Genomic DNA, 20,230 nt, shown 5'->3' on the forward strand with positions numbered 1-20,230 from the left:
AGGGCGGATAACTCTTACCGCTTAACCTCAAACTGGTTGCGACAGCTTTCGTGCCCATAACTTTAGACATTTCCAAGTCGGACCGAAGCCACACCCTCGGGATAACTGTCAAACTTGTGGCCGCCTTCCTGCTTTTTATGCCAACAGAATAAGGTAACTGCACGTCCATATACGATCTTAATGTCTTGTGGGGGCTTTAAGAATGCTCTATGAAACGTGATGATGAAAAGTAGCCCAATCATGCCAATGGAAGCGTCAGTAGGAGTATCTAGGCCATTGCCAAAACCCTTTTATTTTTATAGTTATACCAGTTTAGTTATCGTATGGCTCCCTCACTCCTTCTAAAATGTTTATATGCGAATTTTTAAAACATTGAATCCGATTAATGGCATATTCTGTGATGGAAGATCTGTATGAACAGATTACCGGTTATTTTCGCACGCATGAATAATTCTACACCATAATTCATATATCATTAAACGAGAGTTCGTCACGCCCTACTGTCACTGTCAGATGCGTGTTTTGCATGCCTTTGACTCATCCGACATATGTGCACGTTTCAGAAACTGTTTTAATCCTTGCCGGTGTGTTAAGCATGTTAAGCCCTGCGTGTTCATGTATGATTTGTGTTATAACCTGTTGCAAAATGTTCCAACAACAGCAACAACAACAACATTGTTTTACAGTAATCCATCCAACCACAACACTGAGGCAATCATTGCAAATAAACTGTCTGGATCACATTTAGTTCAGTCATACATGTATACATCTATCCATCAATTCTTCCTGAATATAAGTAAGATCTTTGAGGTTTATCGAACGCTTCAGATTCAGTCTATTTTTACAATACAAACAAATTTACCTGTGATCAATGTTAGTAGTACAGTCAGCATGGTCAGGGCTCGATTTAAGGATCTTGATTTAAGTTGCACCTGGTGCATGGTGACAAGAAAACTTATATGCACCAAACCATGTTGCTTCCTTGTCCAATAAAATGTTCAAAGTCGAAACATTGCTACATACACTAGCCTAAATAAATAAAAACTCAAATCTCTGATACAGTTAGTACTTATGTATACTGTTATTCAGCAACCCATGCTGGTCGTAAAAGGGGACTATGCTTGTTGTAAAAGGGGACTATACTTGTTGTAAAAGGGGACTATGCTTGTCGTAAGAAGCGACTAACAGGATCGGGTGGTTAGGCTCGCTGACTTGGGTGATACATGTCATCGTATCCCAATTGTGTGGATCGATGCTCATGATGTCAATCACTGGATTGTCTGGTCCATACTCGATTATTTACAGAGAGCCGTCATATAGCTGGAATATTGCTGAGTGCTGCGTTAACCAACTAACAAACAAAACGAACCTTACTGTTACAGTACTTTTGCATCAATGACATCAATGGCAACCATCATATTGTGCATCTTCCCGAGGCAAGAGAGTTAACTGACTATAAAAGTCCTGTTTCCACCCTTACCGAACTAGGCTGGTATTATGGAGTTACGTTTTGTCTGGACTAACAAGTCTATGCATAGTCCAATCAAAATTGCGCAATGAAATCGAAATCCGGTTCATAAACTCAATCGGTCGATTGCAGGATATGCAAAGCATGTGCACCGCCAACTCGTCATCAGATATTTTCCAAACCTTTTCACGTTTTTAATCAAGGTGCTCACGTGATTTGATGCATTTCGCGATGTAAGATCCGTTTTATCATAATATAGATCTTGATCATTGATCAGATCGTCCAGACTGGGCGCCACCATTTTGTGTGAAGCAAACGCAAGTGATATGAGAGGTGGAATCTGATTGATCCATAGGAGAGGCTTAGAAGGAACATAACTGGTAATAGCCACTGGTGGCGCTACGATCGAGCCCAGTAATTCCAGCCTAGTTCGGCAAGGGTGGAAACTGGACTTTTAAAGTCAGTTAACTCTCTTGCCCCGGGAAGATGCATATAGTGGTAATGCATAATGATTTATCATTAGATGTATAATATAAATATCATAATGTGATTCAGTGTTTATCTTCAGTGATAGATAAAGCTACAGTTCGGAATCACAACTCAATGCCAGTCAGTGCTCATGAATATCAGCATCACTGCTCCTTCAGCTCATCCTTCAGCTCTGTGTTTGGCAAGTTGATGTTTGCTTCCTTGTAACTTGTAGCCTTGGGGTCTTAGTCATCCACAAAGCTGCTACAAGTAATGGTTAGTCAAGAAGCAATCCTGAAAACTTTTGATCAGTGTTCCTGCTGACTTTTGAAACTGACCTGGTGGATTGGCAACTCTAAAAATCCCCACCAATTTTTGTCAGTCAGTCCAAACTTTCAACAAACAAAACAATGTATGAAAATTACCTGGTTTTAATTTCATCAACATCATGTTTAATGCAATGAAGTTGTCTCTGAAGTAACTTAGTTAGATCTACATGTCATTCACACAAAGTCCAGTCACAAATTTCTCCTTTTTATCCCTCCGGCATATAATGCGGGGGGATATAGCGATCAGCCAGTCTGTCTGTCTGTCCGTCCGTAATCATTTCCTTTTCCGGGGCAGAATTCGAAAACCATTCAGTGTATTTGATCGAAACTTGGCAAATCTATCAGGCACATACTGAAGTGGTGCCTTTTGATATTTTGGGATTTTTCTAATTTTTATTTTTTAAAATTTTTATGGAATGAAGTTGGACATAGACTCAATTGGGGATGGGGTTCGTTTCTGGGGCAGAATTTGAAAACCATTGGTGTATTTGTTCGAAACTTGGCAAATCTATCAGGCACATACTGAAGTGGTGCCTTTTGATATTTTGGGATTTTTCTAATTTTTATTTTTTTAAATTTTTATGGAATGAAGTTGGACATAGACTCAATTGGGGATGGGGTTCGTTTCCGGGGCAGAATTCGAAAACCATTCAGTGTATTTGATTGAAACTTGGCAAAGCTATCAGGCACATACTGAAGTGGTGCCTTTTGATAAAAGTTTTTATACGTATTTATATTTTTTACAATTTTTATGGAAAGAAGTTGGACCTAGACTCCATTGGGGAACGGGTTTGTTTCCGGGCCAGAATTCGAAAACCATTCAGTGGGTAAACAATGTATGTTTCTTAAAGAACATTCAACTGTTGACTCATTACATAAAGAATTGCACATTTACTAGTGGTTACTTTACAGACAGCTGCCGGGGGGATATGTCATCTTTCTGATGACTCTTGTTTTAATATTACGTGACTAAGTCGCTTAAAATAAATATTTAACCTCGAAGCAAGGCAAAATGTTATTTCCTTCCACTATACTTGACAAGGGGAAATCCTGATGGTGACAGACAAGCTGACTTTCTTAGAAAAATATACTTATATGAATAATGCCGATGTTTTGTTCAACAACAAAGATTTATAAGGTACTCTATTTGCCAGTCCACAGGGACTGGCAGTCACATGAATTACCGGTCCAAGGCTAATTCTACTGGTAAAAAACTGGTAATTACTGGTAAACAGGAACACTGTGGATATGCAATTGTTGCATGTAGACATAAATATTAAGTTGCATTTTTCAATAATGGGTGGCACTGGAGCATGTTTTATATAGCTGAATCCAGCCCTGAAGGTTAACTCTCATTTTTGAATATTTCAGAAATAGATCAACTTCAGACATCACAAATTTCTCTCTTTAATGGATGGATTATTAGGTTTTGTTTCTATCCTTGACCATGGGTTTCACTGAAATGGTAAACATGTAACACTTGCCTCATGCATCCTAACCATGGTAGTCTAATATATGTAAACATTTCTGTGGCACTGAATTATTACCATATATTTATTATTACTATCTGAAATATGAAAATAGGACAAACAAACGTGTCTGTATTTTATTCTGTTTGTTGACATGGTTGACACTAGATTTCCAGTATACATGCTGGATTCTTTGTTTTCCCATGGGGGGGGATGCCTGAAATCTTATGGTGACGTGTATAATACGCACCCCCTCTGCGCTGCTTCACTTTCTGAAAATAAAGTGTTCACTATACTCAAGGAAATATGGTAGTATTGTATTGATATTCATAAATTTGTACAGGACCAATAACAAGAAATGGCTTTAATGTTTAGCTTTACATTTTTGCTTTCAATGCCATATTCACCTGTGAGCAGTAAAGCGGAGTAGTGATGACTCAGAGAAAATCACAATTTTGTCCAAAATTATGCTTTTTGTCCAATTTGTCTGCCCAATTTGCATTCGTCACCACTCACCCCTTTCCGTAACCTGCAAGAAGACTCGTCCCCCCTATCGATGGATGTTATGTGTGAAAATACGACAAACCAATCAGAATGCGCCCATTATTTCAAGTTCTTCATCAAAGAATCCCTCAGAAATATTTTTTGATTTTACATATGTCTTGCATCTAGAAATAATCCAAAGACACAGTTAAATGTGTTCAATCATACAGTATAATTCTGCATGTCCAGATGTGTTTTAAATTGCATCTGAAATATATATAATATATGGGGAAATGTAAGTGAACCATTACGCAACGAGTTGACAATTGTTTTAGGTATGCCCGTTTGCGCTAAGAAGGAACCCGGTCGCAAAACATGCAAAAATGGCCATGAGCTGGGCACAAGTCGCTATTCGGTTTGTCCCGGAATAACAAGAGTTGGTCACAAATGCCCAATTTGGAATTCTAGATAAATCACTGGATATAGAATGACCTTACTTAAAGTGTTGTCAAACTCTTTCATCCTTCACCCATAATATCTCAGAATGTGTGATATGTTACATATTCCTATTAAAAGTTGACACCTGTGAAGATCCGGGGTAGAATACGTCTTCAGCAACCCATGCTTGCCGTAAAAGAAAACTATGCTTGTTGTAAGAGGCGACTAACGGGATCGGGTGGTCAGGCTTGCTGACTTGGTTGATGCATGTCATTGCATCCCAATTGCGTGGATCGATGCTCATGATGTCAGTCACTGGATTGTCTGGTCCAGACTAGATTTTTTACAGACTGCCATCATATAGCTGGAATATAGCTGAGTGCGGCATTAAACAACAAACAAACAAACATCAAACATTGTATTAGTGATGGGCGTAAGTTCATATTTACAAAATGATTAACAAACGAATCATAAGTCATGACAGCGATTGGCATTAATGTTTGATTGCTTCTTGTTGAATGTTGCACTCAATAACATTCTTCCTGTGTCTTATATGACGATGGCATGTAAATAGTTGAATCCAGTGATTGATATCATGAGCTGAGTGCGGCGTTAAACAACAAACCAACCAAGCCAAGCAACCTAAAGTTGAAATCGCTTACGAACTACCTATTGATTTGCTTGTGAATGTGCTCTCACAAGTACGCCATCTGGAATACAGCTGCCTTCAGCATTCTCCTATTGATCGTAGTATGTTTGTGATGGTTATTCATACACTTGAACTTGAAGTACTTCACTATACATATAGCATTGTGATCAGAGGAATTGTTTAATTGACTGTACAGTCATGTAAACCTACTGTTATCAAGTTGGTATTGGTGTCATTCTGACTCAAGGATAAATTACATGGACGTGTAGGAACTTTTTTTTATTGTCACTGGGTTTTATGTAGGCATTTAATGTTTACATGATCATAATCATATCAATTTTGTCAAGAAGAGGATTTTGTTTGTGTCAATGGCAGAAATATTGATTTTTTCTCTTGATTTTTATTTTAATTTTATACACATCTCAATTGTAATTGTGAAAAAAGCATTTATCATGTTTAACATGTTTAAGCAATCAAATTAAAATCTTTTACTCTTATACGAAGATCTGAGGCCACCTCCATATGGTGAACCGGAAGTGAACCGGAAGTGAACCGGAAGTGAACTTTCACCTGCTAATTTGAATGCGTGGGTTCCTGAGCCAATCGGAGGTTGTCTTTTTAGTAAGATTTGGCTTTATTTCTATACCATCTACATTCGGAAATTTTGATTTGTACAAATGAAAATCCACACAGAACACAAATATTCCCTAAATGGTTCTCCCTTTCAGGTCTAAATGCCATGTGATCAGAAGTGACAGGGTGTATAAATATCCGTAACACAGTAAGGGCATGGTCTTACTTTATGTATATTTAGAACTTGATGTTTTGGTTCATTTTCAAGATACAGATATCAGATATGCTGGTCTGAATGCTTGGCAAATAGATTATTAATAGCATGGTAAATAGCACCATAAATAACATGGTAGATAACATCATTAATAACATGGTAAATAACATCATTATTAACATGATAAGGAACATTAAAAACATGGTAAAAAACACCATAAGTAACATGGTAAATAACATCATTATTAACATGGTAAAAAGCATCAGAAATTGTAGCTTTTTACGTGATTGTAAGTGGAAAGGAGAGGTGTATCAGTCAAGATACCTACTGTTTAAACAACAGAAACCATGGCAACGAGACCAGCAGTGTGGTATAAATGATGATACCTGTTGTGATGTCACGTTAGAAACATGACAGTGGCTATGGAGAGATGCAGTGTATACAGCTTGTTGACACAAGAATGATATTTGATGAGGATGTACGTTTAGCAAACAGTTTAGGAACAGTAAGAAGCATCTAGAACATCAGATCTTGACAGAGAGAGGTATCTATTAGGAGTGGTAAGTGTGTGAGTTTGGTTTTGAAGTCTTTCAGTTATATCATGGCGTGTTGGCTGTATGTAGTGGGAAGGCCTGAAGTGATGCAGGTCATAGACATATTGTTGCTAACAATCCTAGAGGGTTAGAATAGGTCTTCAGCAACCCTTGCTTGCTGAAAAAGGCGACTATGCTTGTCGTAAGAGGCGACTAACAGGATCGGGTGGTCAGGCTAACTGACTTGGTTGATGCGTGTCCCAATTGCGAGAATCGATGCTCATGATGTCAATCACTGGATTGTCTAGTCCAGACTCGATTATTTATAGACCGTCGGAATATAGCATGGTGTGGCATTAAACAAACAAACAAACAAGACAGACCTAGAAACAACTACTTTGAGTAAGTTATTTTAATACATCATTGCACCAATATGCAGGGTGGGTACGCAGGTAGTAAATTTGGACTCGTCCTAGCCCTAATTTGAACTAAGTTTGTCCTCTGTCTGCTGATCTCTGACAATTCTTTTGAACTGATGTATTATTGTGTAAGTGCCAAGGGCGTGTATTACAGCAAATATGGTATGTGAATTATCAGTACACACAATGATCGTGGTACATGTGTTATATATATACTCACACTGATGAATGCAACAAGCCTTTTTGTCACGACTTTATACTCTATTTTCCTGACGTGTTTACCAGTATACTTCCTTGTGTATTGTATCTATCACATAGACTGGTATACATTTCATGTACATATTATGTCAATATCAAGTCTAACATGGATATATGTTCTCATATTTCCCTTTATTATGCCTCAAAGTGAGATTGATCAATCAGAGAGCAGAACTACTGATCCCACATGAGCCCATATACCATCAGTAAAAATCCAAGATGGTTGTTACTGACCTGATATGAGACCATCAGTAACAGCCATTTTGGATTTTCTGACCACCTCACACACCTCAATTCTGGTACAGAAATTCACGGATCACGCTAGTGACTTTAATAAAGATTATATACACCCACCAACCCACTCACTCGATACACCCACCCACTCACTCAATACACCACTCACTCACTCATTTGATACACCCATCCACTCACTCGATATGCCGCTCACTCACTCGATACACCAACTCATTCGCCCACTCACTAGATACACCCACCCACTCACTCGTAACACCCACCCACTCACTAGATACACCTCTCTCTCGATACACCAACTCATTCGCCCACTCACTCGATACACCACCAACTCACTAAATACGCCTCTCTCTCGATACACCAACTCATTTGCCCACTCACTAGATACACCTCTCTCTCGATACACCAACTCATTTGCCCACTTACTCGATACACCACCCACTCACTAGATACACCTCTCTCTCGATACACCAACTCATTTGCCCACTCACTCAATACACCACCCATTTACTCAATACACCACTCACTCACTAGATACACCTCTCTCTCGATACACCAACTCATTCACCCACTCACTCGATACACCACCCACTCACTAGATACACCTCTCTCTCGATACACCAACTCATTCGCCCACTCACTAGATACACCTCTCTCTCGATACACCAACTCATTCACCCACTCACTCGATACACCACCCACTCACTAGATACACCTCTCTCTCGATACCTTTTGCTGAAACCAGACTGTGGCTCGATTTGTTGTTTCAAAATAGCTTTAGCAGTTGATGGAGGAATGTTCCAAACACATGGAAAATAAGAACCTATTGAATCTACCTTGTGTGCAGTGAGATTAATATTGGAATATACATGGGGATTCAGAAATTGTAAAGGGTTTTATTGAGCTGTGAAAAGGAAGAGCCACAATTTCTCATTTCCAGATGCTAAGGGTTCACATGACATGAGTAATGACAACACAGTGAAGTTCCAAAGGGCGGCCCTGAATATCTTCTATGGGGTCCTGTGGCACACTTGCAACCTCAGGGACAGAAATGTATTTTGTGTCAAATGTTCAACAGGGCATGCCATTTGTAGTTGAATACATTCTGGAATTTCAAACCGTGCAACTTCATATTACCTACCTCGTCAACTTCATATTACCTACCTCGTCAACTTCATATTACCTACCTTGTCAACTTCATATTACCTACCTCGTCATGCATGTCATGGTGACATAGGACACTCCCTGAGGTTGAAGATGGATGATTGAAAATAGTTTTCTTGTTGGCAGTTGGATAGTCCAGTGGTTAAAGTGTTCACTTGCCATGCCAAAGGCCCAGGTTCATTCTCCACATGGGTACAGTGTGTGAAGCAAACGTCTGGTGTTGCTGTGATATTGCTTGAATATTGCTGAGGGCGGTGTAAGGCCATACTCACTCGACTCCACTTTGTTATGTGTGTTACATGAAGAATATAATTTCATACTTACTTAAAATACTTCAGAAATTCCAGTTTTCCACCAGAGGGTTCAACTTGGTCATGATGATGTTGCAAATATTTCAGACCACCCACGCTACAGAAAACTAGAGACTGTTGATCCCACATCTCACAAGCATGGTGACATCCACTGTTATATATACGACAGAAAACTAGACACTGTCGATCTCTCATCTCCTCAATAGCATGGTGACATGCACTGTTATATACGACAGAAAACTAGACACTGTCAATCTCTCATCTCCTCACAAGCATGGTGACATGCACTGTTATATACGACAGAAAACTAGACACTGTCAATCTCTCATATCCTCACAAGCATGGTGACATGCACTGTTATATACGACAGAAAACTAGACACTGTCGATCTATCATCTCCTCAATAGCATGGTGACATCCACTGTTATATACGACAGAAAACTAGAGACTGTTCGATCTCTCATCTCCTCACCTCCTCACAAGCATGGTGACATGCACTGTTCTATACGACAGAAAACTAGACACTGTGGATCTCTCATCTCCTCAATAGCATGGTGACATCCACTGTTATATACGAGAGAAAACTAGACACTGTCGATCTCTCATCTCCTCAATAGCATGGTGACATCCACTGTTATATACGACTGAAAACTAGACACTGTCGATCTCTCATCTCCCCAATAGCATGGTGACATCCACTGTTATATACAACAGAAAACTAGACACTGGCGATCTCTCATCTCCTCACAAGCATGGTGACATGCACTGTTATATACGACAGAAAACTAGACACTGTCGATCTCTCATCTCCTCACAAGCATGGTGACATGTACTGTTATATACGACAGAAAACTAGACACTGTCAATCTCTCATCTCCTCACATGCATGGTGACATACACTGTTATATACGACAGAAAACTAGACAGTCGATCTCTCATCTCCTCACAAGCATGGTGACATCCACTGTTATATATGACAGAAAACTAGACACTGTGGATCTCTCATCTCCTCACAAGCATGGTGACATGCACTGTTATATACGACAGAAAACTAGACACTGTCGATCTCTCATCTCCACACAAGCATGGTGACATGCTATGTAATACTGTCCTTGTCATTCCTCTTTGTGCTAAGGACATGTACGTTCAAATAGTTACAGCACGTCATCATTGAAACAGACAACGTTTACATCGCAAATAACTCTCAAAAGCTGATGTTTACACAAAGCGCTGTATCTATCTGTTTAAGAGTGTGTTTTGTATCTAAGCAACATAACACCCTTTTCCAGTGTTGTCATCCGACTTTACATCAGCTATAGCAGGTTAATGTTGTACATGTCAGTATCGACATTGATCTTGAAGCCTTCAGCCGGTTGGTTGGTTTCATATAGTGTGATGCCATTTCAAACACTGAAGAAGCTCATGTCAAATTGACGACAAAGATTTAGAAATAGGTGCTTTCACTTGGGATAGAAACGTCCACTGTGTGAACCTTTTGTATACAAGTTTGGATTTTATTTTGGATAAACAGTATTCTTTACTGGGTAACCTCTACAGACTCGACCCTACAGTACATCACAATGGTATGTATGACAGGGCTGCAGATAAAGGCCGTATCGGCTTATGTACGGATGAAAATAGCCACGTTATGGTGGGGAATAATTTAGAAAACATCAAATACGTATGGCAGGATATGTGTACGGTCTAACATTCATTTATAGACGTATTTCCCCCAAATTATATTCTGTTTTCAAGTTGCATATTTTCTTGATTATAGTGCACAATTTTTAAAAAAACATCACAATGGTATGTATGAATTTTATGAATGTGACCACTTATCGTGCTTATGGGCGTTAGCTATGATGAGTGTGAGATGACAAGATTGTTATGTCAACTATTTATAAGGTATTTATGAAAACATGTATGCATGATGCATTTTGAAAGGAAGATATATGTGTCACCCAGCTAAGAAAACTGTCGGGTGCAGTTCATGAAGAGATATGTTTGATGGAAGACTGACAGTCAGGCCGATATGACATGACACACTAAGTAAACAGTGTAGCAATGTGCGTCCATTTTCCTTGATGGTGACCCAGGGTGATTCCTATCCGGGTTGGTCACCAGTAACTTATTCTCGATAGTAGATAGTGTAGCAATGTGCGTCCATTTTCCTTGATGGTGACCCAGGGTGATTCCGATCCCAGTTGGTCACCAGTAATTCATTCTGGTTGTATAAGGTGACTTAATTGATCGAGTGGTCGGGCTCAGTGACTTTGTTAATTGCATATCATCTTACCCCGATGGCAATGCCGCATCGATCGTTGCTCACAATATCAATCACCAGATTGTCTGGTCCAGATTTGATTGTTTACAGACAGCCATCATATACATGTGGTATAGCTGGATTATTGGCAAGTGTGGCATTAAACAAGAGACATTTAAGGACATGAAATATCTCAGTCAAATGAAATAACACTTATATTATAAATGACACAAGGGTTCTCAGAGAATGGGGTCTGTCGGGAAGCCCAGTGGTTAAAGTATTTGCTCGTCACACTGAAGGTGAGGCTTCTATTCCCAGCAGCATGAGTACAATATGTGAAGCCCATTTATGGTGTCCCTTCCTATCATATTACTGAAATATTGCTAAAAGTGGCATAAAACCATGCTCACTCACTCACTCAGAGAAAGATGGTAAAAATCATTTGGAAATAAATTGTAAAGCCAGAACAATGTGTTTTTTTGTATTACGGATTCTTTGGACCAAATTATGTGGATGATGGCGGGGAATTGAAGAAAAAGCAAAGGTCAATAAAAATGAATGTGGCGACATACTGTATTTTCTTGTGTGAGGTGTACTTGCGTAGAATGCACCCCAATTCTCGGGTACAAGCTACGTAAATAATTGCCGTATATTCCATATATAGTGAGCAGTCAAAATCTTCATGATATCGCTTCAGTTGAACAAACAGGAGAAAACAAACTTGGTCTGTGAAAATATGAAATTTGTGATAAGACATCATTAGACATGATGAATTAGAATTTCAGTTGTACTGACTGTATACAAGGCATTGTTTTATATGCAGATATTAAGACTACCTTGTGTTTCTTCTTGTAAACATGGTAAAGTATTAGCAAAAAAATCAGAATCAACTGTAGACACGTTTTCTCCTCAGTTTATATGTCGTAAGCAAAGTAAGAGGTGAACAACGGGATCAGGTGGTCAGGCTTGCAGACTTGTTTGATGCATGTCATCATATCCAAACCGCACAGATCGATGCTCACGATGTCAGTCACTGCACTGGCAGGCCCAGACTGCCATCAGAAAGCTGGAATGTTGCAAGCAAACAAGCATGCAAAGAGAATTATATTTTGGGGGTCCAAGGCATGAATATTGTCTGGGGCCCCAAGACTGGCGACTGGTGGCACACTCCACTTGATTCCTGAATGATTTTCTGATGTAATCAATTCTTTGTAACAGCATTTAGAAGTGATACACATAAGGAAGAGAATTTATGTGTATACTCCATAACTTTGTGTTCCTCATGACATAGAAGTTGACATTCATGAATTCTCTTCCTTATGTTTATCAATTGTTTGATAGGCATTACGTAGAAGTTGATGGAAGACAAAGTAGACACAATTTATGGATAACATCTTTAGTTACTAGACAGGCAAAGTCTCGGTATAGATCCTTATACCGTTGTCAAGCAAGGCTGAAGTTTGGCTGAGTTTGACAACAGTCTTTTGGTGGTGTTGTTTGTTTTTAGGGTGACTTCTGCTAGTCTAGGGTTTGTTGGCAAGGAGGTGTTCGAACTTCTTGATGTGGTTGGCTTTGGTCTGAGTGTGCAGTTTGTTGTTAAGGTGACTTGTGCTGGACTAGGGATTGTTGGCTGGGAGGTGTTGGAACTTCTTGATGTGGTTGGCTTTGGTCTGAGTGTGCAGTGTGTTGTTAAGGTGACTTGTGCTTGTCTAGGGCTTGTTGGTTTGGAGGTGTTTGAACTTCTTGATGTGGTTGAGCTTGGTCTTAGTGTGCAGTTTGTTGTTAAGGTGACTTGTGCTTGTCTGGGGCTTGTTGGCGAGGAGGTGTTGGAACTTCTTGATGTGGTTGGCTTTGGTCTGAGTGTGCAGTGTGTTGTTAAGGTGACTTGTGCTTGTCTAGGGCTTGTTGGTTTGGAGGTGTTTGAACTTCTTGATGTGGTTGAGCTTGGTCTTAGTGTGCAGTTTGTTGTTAAGGTGACTTGTGCTTGTCTGGGGCTTGTTGGCGAGGAGGTGTTGGAACTTCTTGATGTGGTTGGCCTTGGTCTTAGTGTGCAGTTTGTTGTTAAGGTGACTTGTGCTAGTGTAGGACTTGTTGGCGAGGAGGTGTTGGAACTTCTTGATGTGGTTGGCTTTGGTCTTAGTGTGCAGTTTGTTGTTAAGGTGACTTGAGCTAGTCTGGGGCTTGTTGGCTAGGAGGTGTTGGAACTTCTTGATGTGGTTGACCTTGGTCTTAGTGTGCAGTTTGTTGTTAAGGTGACTTGTGCTAGACTAGGGATTGTTGGTTTGGAGGTGTTGGAACTTCTTGATGTGGTTGGCCTTGGACTTAGTGTGCAGTTTGTTGTTGGCCTGGGTCGTGGCAGTGTGGAGTGAGGAGAAGTTGTCAGGTTGGGGCGTTGTGTTGAGCTGGTTGATATGGTCAGAGATGTCTTGCTTGACATTATAAGGATCTATACTGAAACGTCCCCTTCACAGTAATTAAAGAAGTTGTTATCCTTAAATTGTGTCTACTTTGTGATGTATATCATTTTACATACTCAGAAGCCTTATGGATTGGGATTTCAGTGTTAGGTTAAAGATATCAAACACATAATTTGTTTCTTATCAGTGTAGAAAAGGAGTACATACAAATTTGGAAGTTCGATAAATGTGACCCACCTTTAGGAAAGGGACCTTATGGGTGCTGGGATACAATTGTGCTCTGACGTCATGAATATTTGACATCAACTTACTTCAGTGATGTGTGATCTCATGTATCACTGTAATAAAAATGAATTGAAGCTTGTGAATTGTATTTTTGTGTTCTGAAGATGCTGTAGTTTTGAAATATAATGAAAAGTCAAAATGTGATTTTTCATCCATAAGGTCCCTTAGCCCCTTGGTGGGTCACTAATATATTATGTATCAAACAGCTATGACCTTTTGCATACCCCAGCAATGTCAAGTATTTGTGTCCATTTTCATTTATATACGTTTAGGACACAATATCTTGTCAATATCACACTGCGGTAGTGTGTGAGTGAGTATGGTTTTATCACAGCGGAGGACACCAGAAATTGGCGTCACACATTGTATCCATGTGGGGAATTGAACCCGGGTCTTCGGCGTGACAAGCGAACACTTTAACCTCTAGGCTACCCCACTGTCCCAAAACCTGCTGTAACCATGTTAACTTTGAATTATGTTTATTTCAGGAGGTAGTCATCAGTACCCAGATTCAAGATGTCCGCACCCTACCCTAACGCAGCCCCGCAGCAGGTCGATATCATTGTTCCAGAAGGAAAACCAGGTGCACCCATGCCTCAACCAGAGCCTGGCTACCCCCCTCAACAGCCTGGCTACCCCCCTCAACAGCCTGGCTACCCTCCACAGCAGCCTGGCTACCCTCCACAGCAACCTGGCTACCCTCAACAGCAACCTGGTCAGCCCCCCCAGCAACAGCAGCCAGGGTACCCAGCCCAGCCCGGTGGCCAGGCAATAGGGATGCAACCAGTGCCTGGAGGTAGTGTATGCTGTGTCTGTCGTAGAGATGCCATCATTCATCCATGTTTAAATGCATCGCGAGTTTCAGCCGGTGATAAGATATACTTACTGTATCCAATAATGTATTGTGTTTTCGACAAGTCGTATTAGCAGTTTTGTAATAACCAAAGGCTGGTATCCACTCAGACTAGCATTACATCATGTACATACTGACTGCGTATCGTAAAAAAAATAATTCTAATTCTGATTGCAGTATACTATTAGAAGAAGTCTAAATTTACCAGTCATTTGCGTTACTCTCAAACTGTGTGTGAACTGGGCCACATGGATAAGGAGAAGTTTGTGCAGAAAGGCATATAGTGAATCTCACCATTGTGTCTTTTGAAATGAAATCTAGCGGACCAAAGCGGTCATTTGTCATTCGGACAGAAACACATCTGTACACTGAGTGGGGTATCCAAGATAAACTGCAGCATGGTATCTCAGTGGGGTAGCAGTACAGAGAAACAACATTAGTCACATACACATACACGTTCGATCATACATACATACATACATACACACACACACACACACACACACACACACACACACACACACACACACACACACACACACACACACACACACACACACACACACAGATGCATGGCACTTAGTATATACATGCAAACCCAATTTCACTGCCCTTACATTGTATGTCTGTATGTTACAGTGCCCCCAGTGGGAGGGCCTGGGGGTTGGGCTCAGGCACAAGCACCTGTCAACTGTCCACCAGGGCTGGAATATCTGGTCGGCATAGACCAGCTGCTCGTCAAACAGAAGAAAGAAGTATTTGAAGGTAGGTAACACTGAACGCATGGTAGCATTCATATACTAGCAATACTGTTCCTTCCATTCTTTTAAAAAGTTTCACAAACTGCACCATCCGATTTTGCATAATCGTGATCACGACAAACTGACTAGATCAAATAATCGTGATCATGACAAACTGACTAGATCAAATAATTGTTATTATGACAAACCGACTGGATAAAATAGGCATTATTATCATATGACAAACTGACTAGATAAAATAATCGTGATCATGACAAACTGACTAGATCAAATAATCGTGATCATAACAAACTGACTAGATCAAATAATCGTTATTATGCAAAACTGACTTGATCAAATAGTTGTTATTATCATATGACAAACTGACTAGATAAAATAATCATGATCATGACAAACTGACTAGATCAAAAAATCGTTATTATGAAAAACTGACTAGATAGAATAATCGTGGTGATCATGACAAACTAGTCAAGATCAAATTGTTATTATGACAAACTGACTAGATCAAATAATCGTTATTATGAAAAACTGACTAGATCAAATAATTGTGATCATGACAAACTAGACAATATCTAATTGTTATAATCATGATAATGACAAACTGACTTGATCAAATAACCGTTATTATGAAAAACTGACTAGACCAAATAGGCGTTATTGTCATATGACAAACTGACTTGATCAAATTGTTATTATGACAAACTGACTAGATCAAATAATCATTATTATGAAACACTGACTTGATCAAATAGCCATTATTATCATGTGACATACTGACTAGATCAAGTACCGTATTTTCTTGAGTATAGTGCGCACTTTTTAAAAAAAAAAAAACAGCTGTGAAGAAGGGGGTGCGCATTATACACGAATCATGAGTTTGGATGTTATTTTTCCCCCATGGAAAGACATTACTGTGAGCACGAAACACCGGAAATACCATGTCAACAAATCCATACTGAAGTACCCAAATTAATCATGTAATTACACTGTCTGGCTATAAAAAGTGTTCTTTGTATATCTGGACTTATGTTTGTAACTTATTTCATTAATTTTATTAAAAATTCCTTTTAATATTGTTTTTATTAATTTCGGCAAAATCGTGTGTGAAGCGATCGGAAGATCGCACAACTCACTGTTATTAACAGCAACCACGGTCAGAATACCGCTATTGACGCCTTGAAACAAACTTTAGTTGACAGAGAATGGATACATATATCATAAATGCCATACTTTGACTCGTTAAAAGTCATCTTTGTTTTTGTTTGACGATTCTATGTCAACATGTAATTCTCGCGATCACGTGCGCGTGAGCCTTGACGGTGACTGGTCAGACTGGTTCAATGTAAAAAATAATACCCGGGAATTGCGATCAGCTGCTTCGCTTAGGGTTATTATTATTTTAAATATGTTTAGTAAAGGCTGCATATAAATTAACAAGATATTGGAATATATTATTCCTGATAAAAAAAAATAGTTTCAGATACAATCCTTGCATAAAAATCCTTTGAAGTTATATCATTGGGTGTATCTTGACCGAATCACCGGTCCATTCCAAGAAAACGTGTGTACAGCTGATTGCTGTTTCCAGCTTAGTTTACGAGAAAATACACAAGGTAATCGTAATCCCTGGATATAAAACAATGCCTAGCAGAACAATAAATAAATAAATAATGATAAATAAATAAATTTAAACGGTAAATCAACATGTCTGGTGATTTTTTTATCTCAAATTCACCTGTTCGTTTGCCGGACTTCGCTGAAGGGGTACGGTGTAATTATTTTGTGCGCTTGGTATTCGGATTTTTTTTTCTCCAAAATACTGAACCCACTAGAGGGGGGTACGCATTATACATGGGTGCGCACTATACTCAAGAAAATACGGTAATAGTGATCATGACAAACTGACTACATCAAATAATCGTGATCATAACAACATTGGTGGTGTGATTCCTGCTTTAGATATTTCTCTTTTATATTTTACATCGTTGATGTTCAGTTATTGAATATATAAAAGAACTACCAAATTTAAGACATGAAGAGCCCCTGTTCTCATTCAACATGAATCAATACAGTGCTGCCCTTTAATAGTGAGTGAGTGAGTACGGTTTTATGCCGCTTTTAGCAATATTCCAGCAATATCACGGCGGGGGACACCAGAAATGGGCTTCACACATTGTACTCATATCGGGAATCGAACCCGGGTGCCCCTTAATAACTTTGGTTGTTCGTTTGTTGTTACGCCACCCTTATTGGACCTACCAAAAAGAATTCTGTTTGTATGTTTGTTTGCTTGCAACATTCCGATTATATGACGGCGGTCAGTAAATAATTGAATCTGAACTAGACAATCCAGTGACTGACACCATGAGCAACGATCTATGCCTTTGGGACAGATGACATGCATCAACCAAGTCAGCGTGGCAGACAACCCGAACCTGTTTGTCGCCTATAGCGATCATATAGCTGTATCATACAGCTGAAATATTGCTGAGAGTGGCGTTAAACAGCAAACAAACAAAACATTACATCATCAACATAAAACATTCAAAATTCCCAAGTTACAAGGTGTTTTTGAGGGTTGTTGGCGTGCTTCTGTTTGGATTTGTAGTAATCACAACTAAATAATTTACACTACTGTTACACTTGTAACATACAGGCAAGTCCCGTTAATCCGACATTGTTGGTTGCATATGATTATGTCAGATTAACAAGTATATCAGATAAACGAAATTAGGTATTATCAACGTTTGTGATAAAAAATTGGACAACTACACACGATAATAACGATTCAAACATGTTGTAATAACAAAATGAAATATTCATATTGTTGTGTTACATTGTCCGGGGAATATGTTTTCTAATCATGCAACCTCTAAAATTTAACACAAAACTACTGTTACAGACTGAATGACTGATTTAAAATACTTTTTAACGCATAGTCTGGAATGGAAGTCGCCAATTTGAAACTAGTGCCGCAATGCTTAGAAAGCTGCTTTCTTAGTGGCTAATGTCGACTTCCTGTTAGTAATTTCATTGGTTTTGTCAAAGTTCGCGAATGGTCGTTCTGACGTGACCTGTAAATGGATGTCCACAGCGGTAGCGAGAACTTGTATTATTTAAAGCAGTAATTGTTTATTATTAAGCAAGTTTATCTCTGCAGCCATTTAAATATGCAGCTACTCGCCGACTCGTCTCGCATCAAAACACAGGGCTATGTACTTGCGGACTGATGACCAAAGAGTACGCTAATCACTGTGTCGGATTAACGAGACTGATTAATGAGTGATTTCAGCAATTCCTTGCAAATTAGGTGTGTCGGAGTCGGAGTGTGAGACTGTCGGAATACGAGACTGTCGGAATAATGGGTCTAAATAGCACTGATTTAATCGGTTCCCATCATTTGTGATGGATAAAGCAGATTGTCGGATTAACGAGTGTCAGATAAACGAGACTTGACTGTATGTAACATTTTGTACACAGTGTTTCATGTCTAAGATGGTTTTGTATCATGGGAGATTGATTGACTGATAGTTGTCAAATGTCCTAACGATAATATGGCGATGTGTCATTTGGTTCATAGACCTATTTTTTTACACAGAAGGTTTGTTGAAATGAAAATGCAATTATTATGAACATATTTCTATAAATGATTCCTTAAAAGAATTGGTGGCCAGGTGAAATTGATTAAGGAAATAGGAACATTGTTTTTGGAATGGTGAGTCAAAATAAGATTGCTTGATCCTCAATGAAGTTGCAAGGTTTTTGCGTTACTGAAATTAGTTACAGACTTGTTGGATAGAAAAGAAAAATGTTCTCAAACATGTTATTTTATTCCCCGATTGAAATAGTTGCCTATTGTCTGTAGTAAAGTGACTGTGTTCCAGCTGTGACCGGGTGCGAGAGAAACAACAAGTACGAGGTGTGCAACACCCTGGGCCAGACGGTGTACAGGGCTAAGGAAGGTATGTACAGAGGTCCTGGGAGACATTCAGTCCGACTTCAACATAGATCAACATAAAAAAATGACTTGATACAAAGGCAGATGTTGAGTTCATGAAATGGATATGCAACTTGTGGTTTATTGCATTTAGCAATGTTTGTATGTAGATTCTTACACCGTTATCAAGCTGGAGTGACTACAACCAAGTGATGAGAGGTACCGTATTTGACGTAATAAGTGCCCAGGGCGCTCTCAAAATTAGAAATAGGGGGCTGTTATTAGAATATTATTTTAGTTAAAAAAAAACAGAGTTAAAAGATAAATTTCGTGGTTTATGCTGACAGCCTGAAATGTTTATGTACGACAGATATGTTTTTCCAGAATTTAATTGCCCATAATTAAGTGTGCATATAACACACGAGTGCATATTATACGAGAATATAAAAGTCTTGTGCACATTGATCAATCAGAAGGGGTGCTAATTAGGTTTGTTCACTGGCCAATATATTAGCAAATATCGCCGTGGGCGCTTATTAGAGCGGGGCGCTTATTATGTCGAATACGGTATATATACATGATATGTTGTCATTAGCAACAGATTAACATTATTGGATTAAATATGCTATAAACATTTCCAACAAAACGTTATGCTCCATGTAAATCACTTTTGTCAACAGTTGAGG

The 20,230-nt window shown here is 39.2% G+C and overlaps 1 protein-coding gene across 3 annotated transcripts in view; it reads left to right on the top strand.

The window, feature by feature from the left end:
* The window catches only part of LOC124144707 (phospholipid scramblase 2-like), a 31,732-nt gene continuing 11,502 nt past the window's right edge, over window positions 1-20,230 (top strand). Inside the window, exons 1-4 of one of the 3 annotated variants that reach the window (XM_046514244.2) lie at window positions 1-153; window positions 14,482-14,789; window positions 15,486-15,611; window positions 19,492-19,569. In XM_046514244.2, coding sequence (XP_046370200.2) covers window positions 14,510-14,789; window positions 15,486-15,611; window positions 19,492-19,569 — 484 coding nt within the window. In that variant the 5' untranslated portion in view covers window positions 1-153; window positions 14,482-14,509. Of the gene's footprint in view, window positions 154-5,904; window positions 5,926-10,459; window positions 10,612-14,481; window positions 14,790-15,485; window positions 15,612-19,491; window positions 19,570-20,230 lie in introns of those variants that run through there. The other 2 variants (XM_048391545.1, XM_046514245.2) reach the window with 2 other exon arrangements.

Source organism: Haliotis rufescens, unplaced genomic scaffold (genome assembly GCF_023055435.1).
Source record: "Haliotis rufescens isolate VD_foot unplaced genomic scaffold, xgHalRufe1.0.p SCAF_9, whole genome shotgun sequence".
Classification (NCBI taxonomy): Eukaryota; Metazoa; Mollusca; class Gastropoda; order Lepetellida; family Haliotidae; genus Haliotis; species Haliotis rufescens.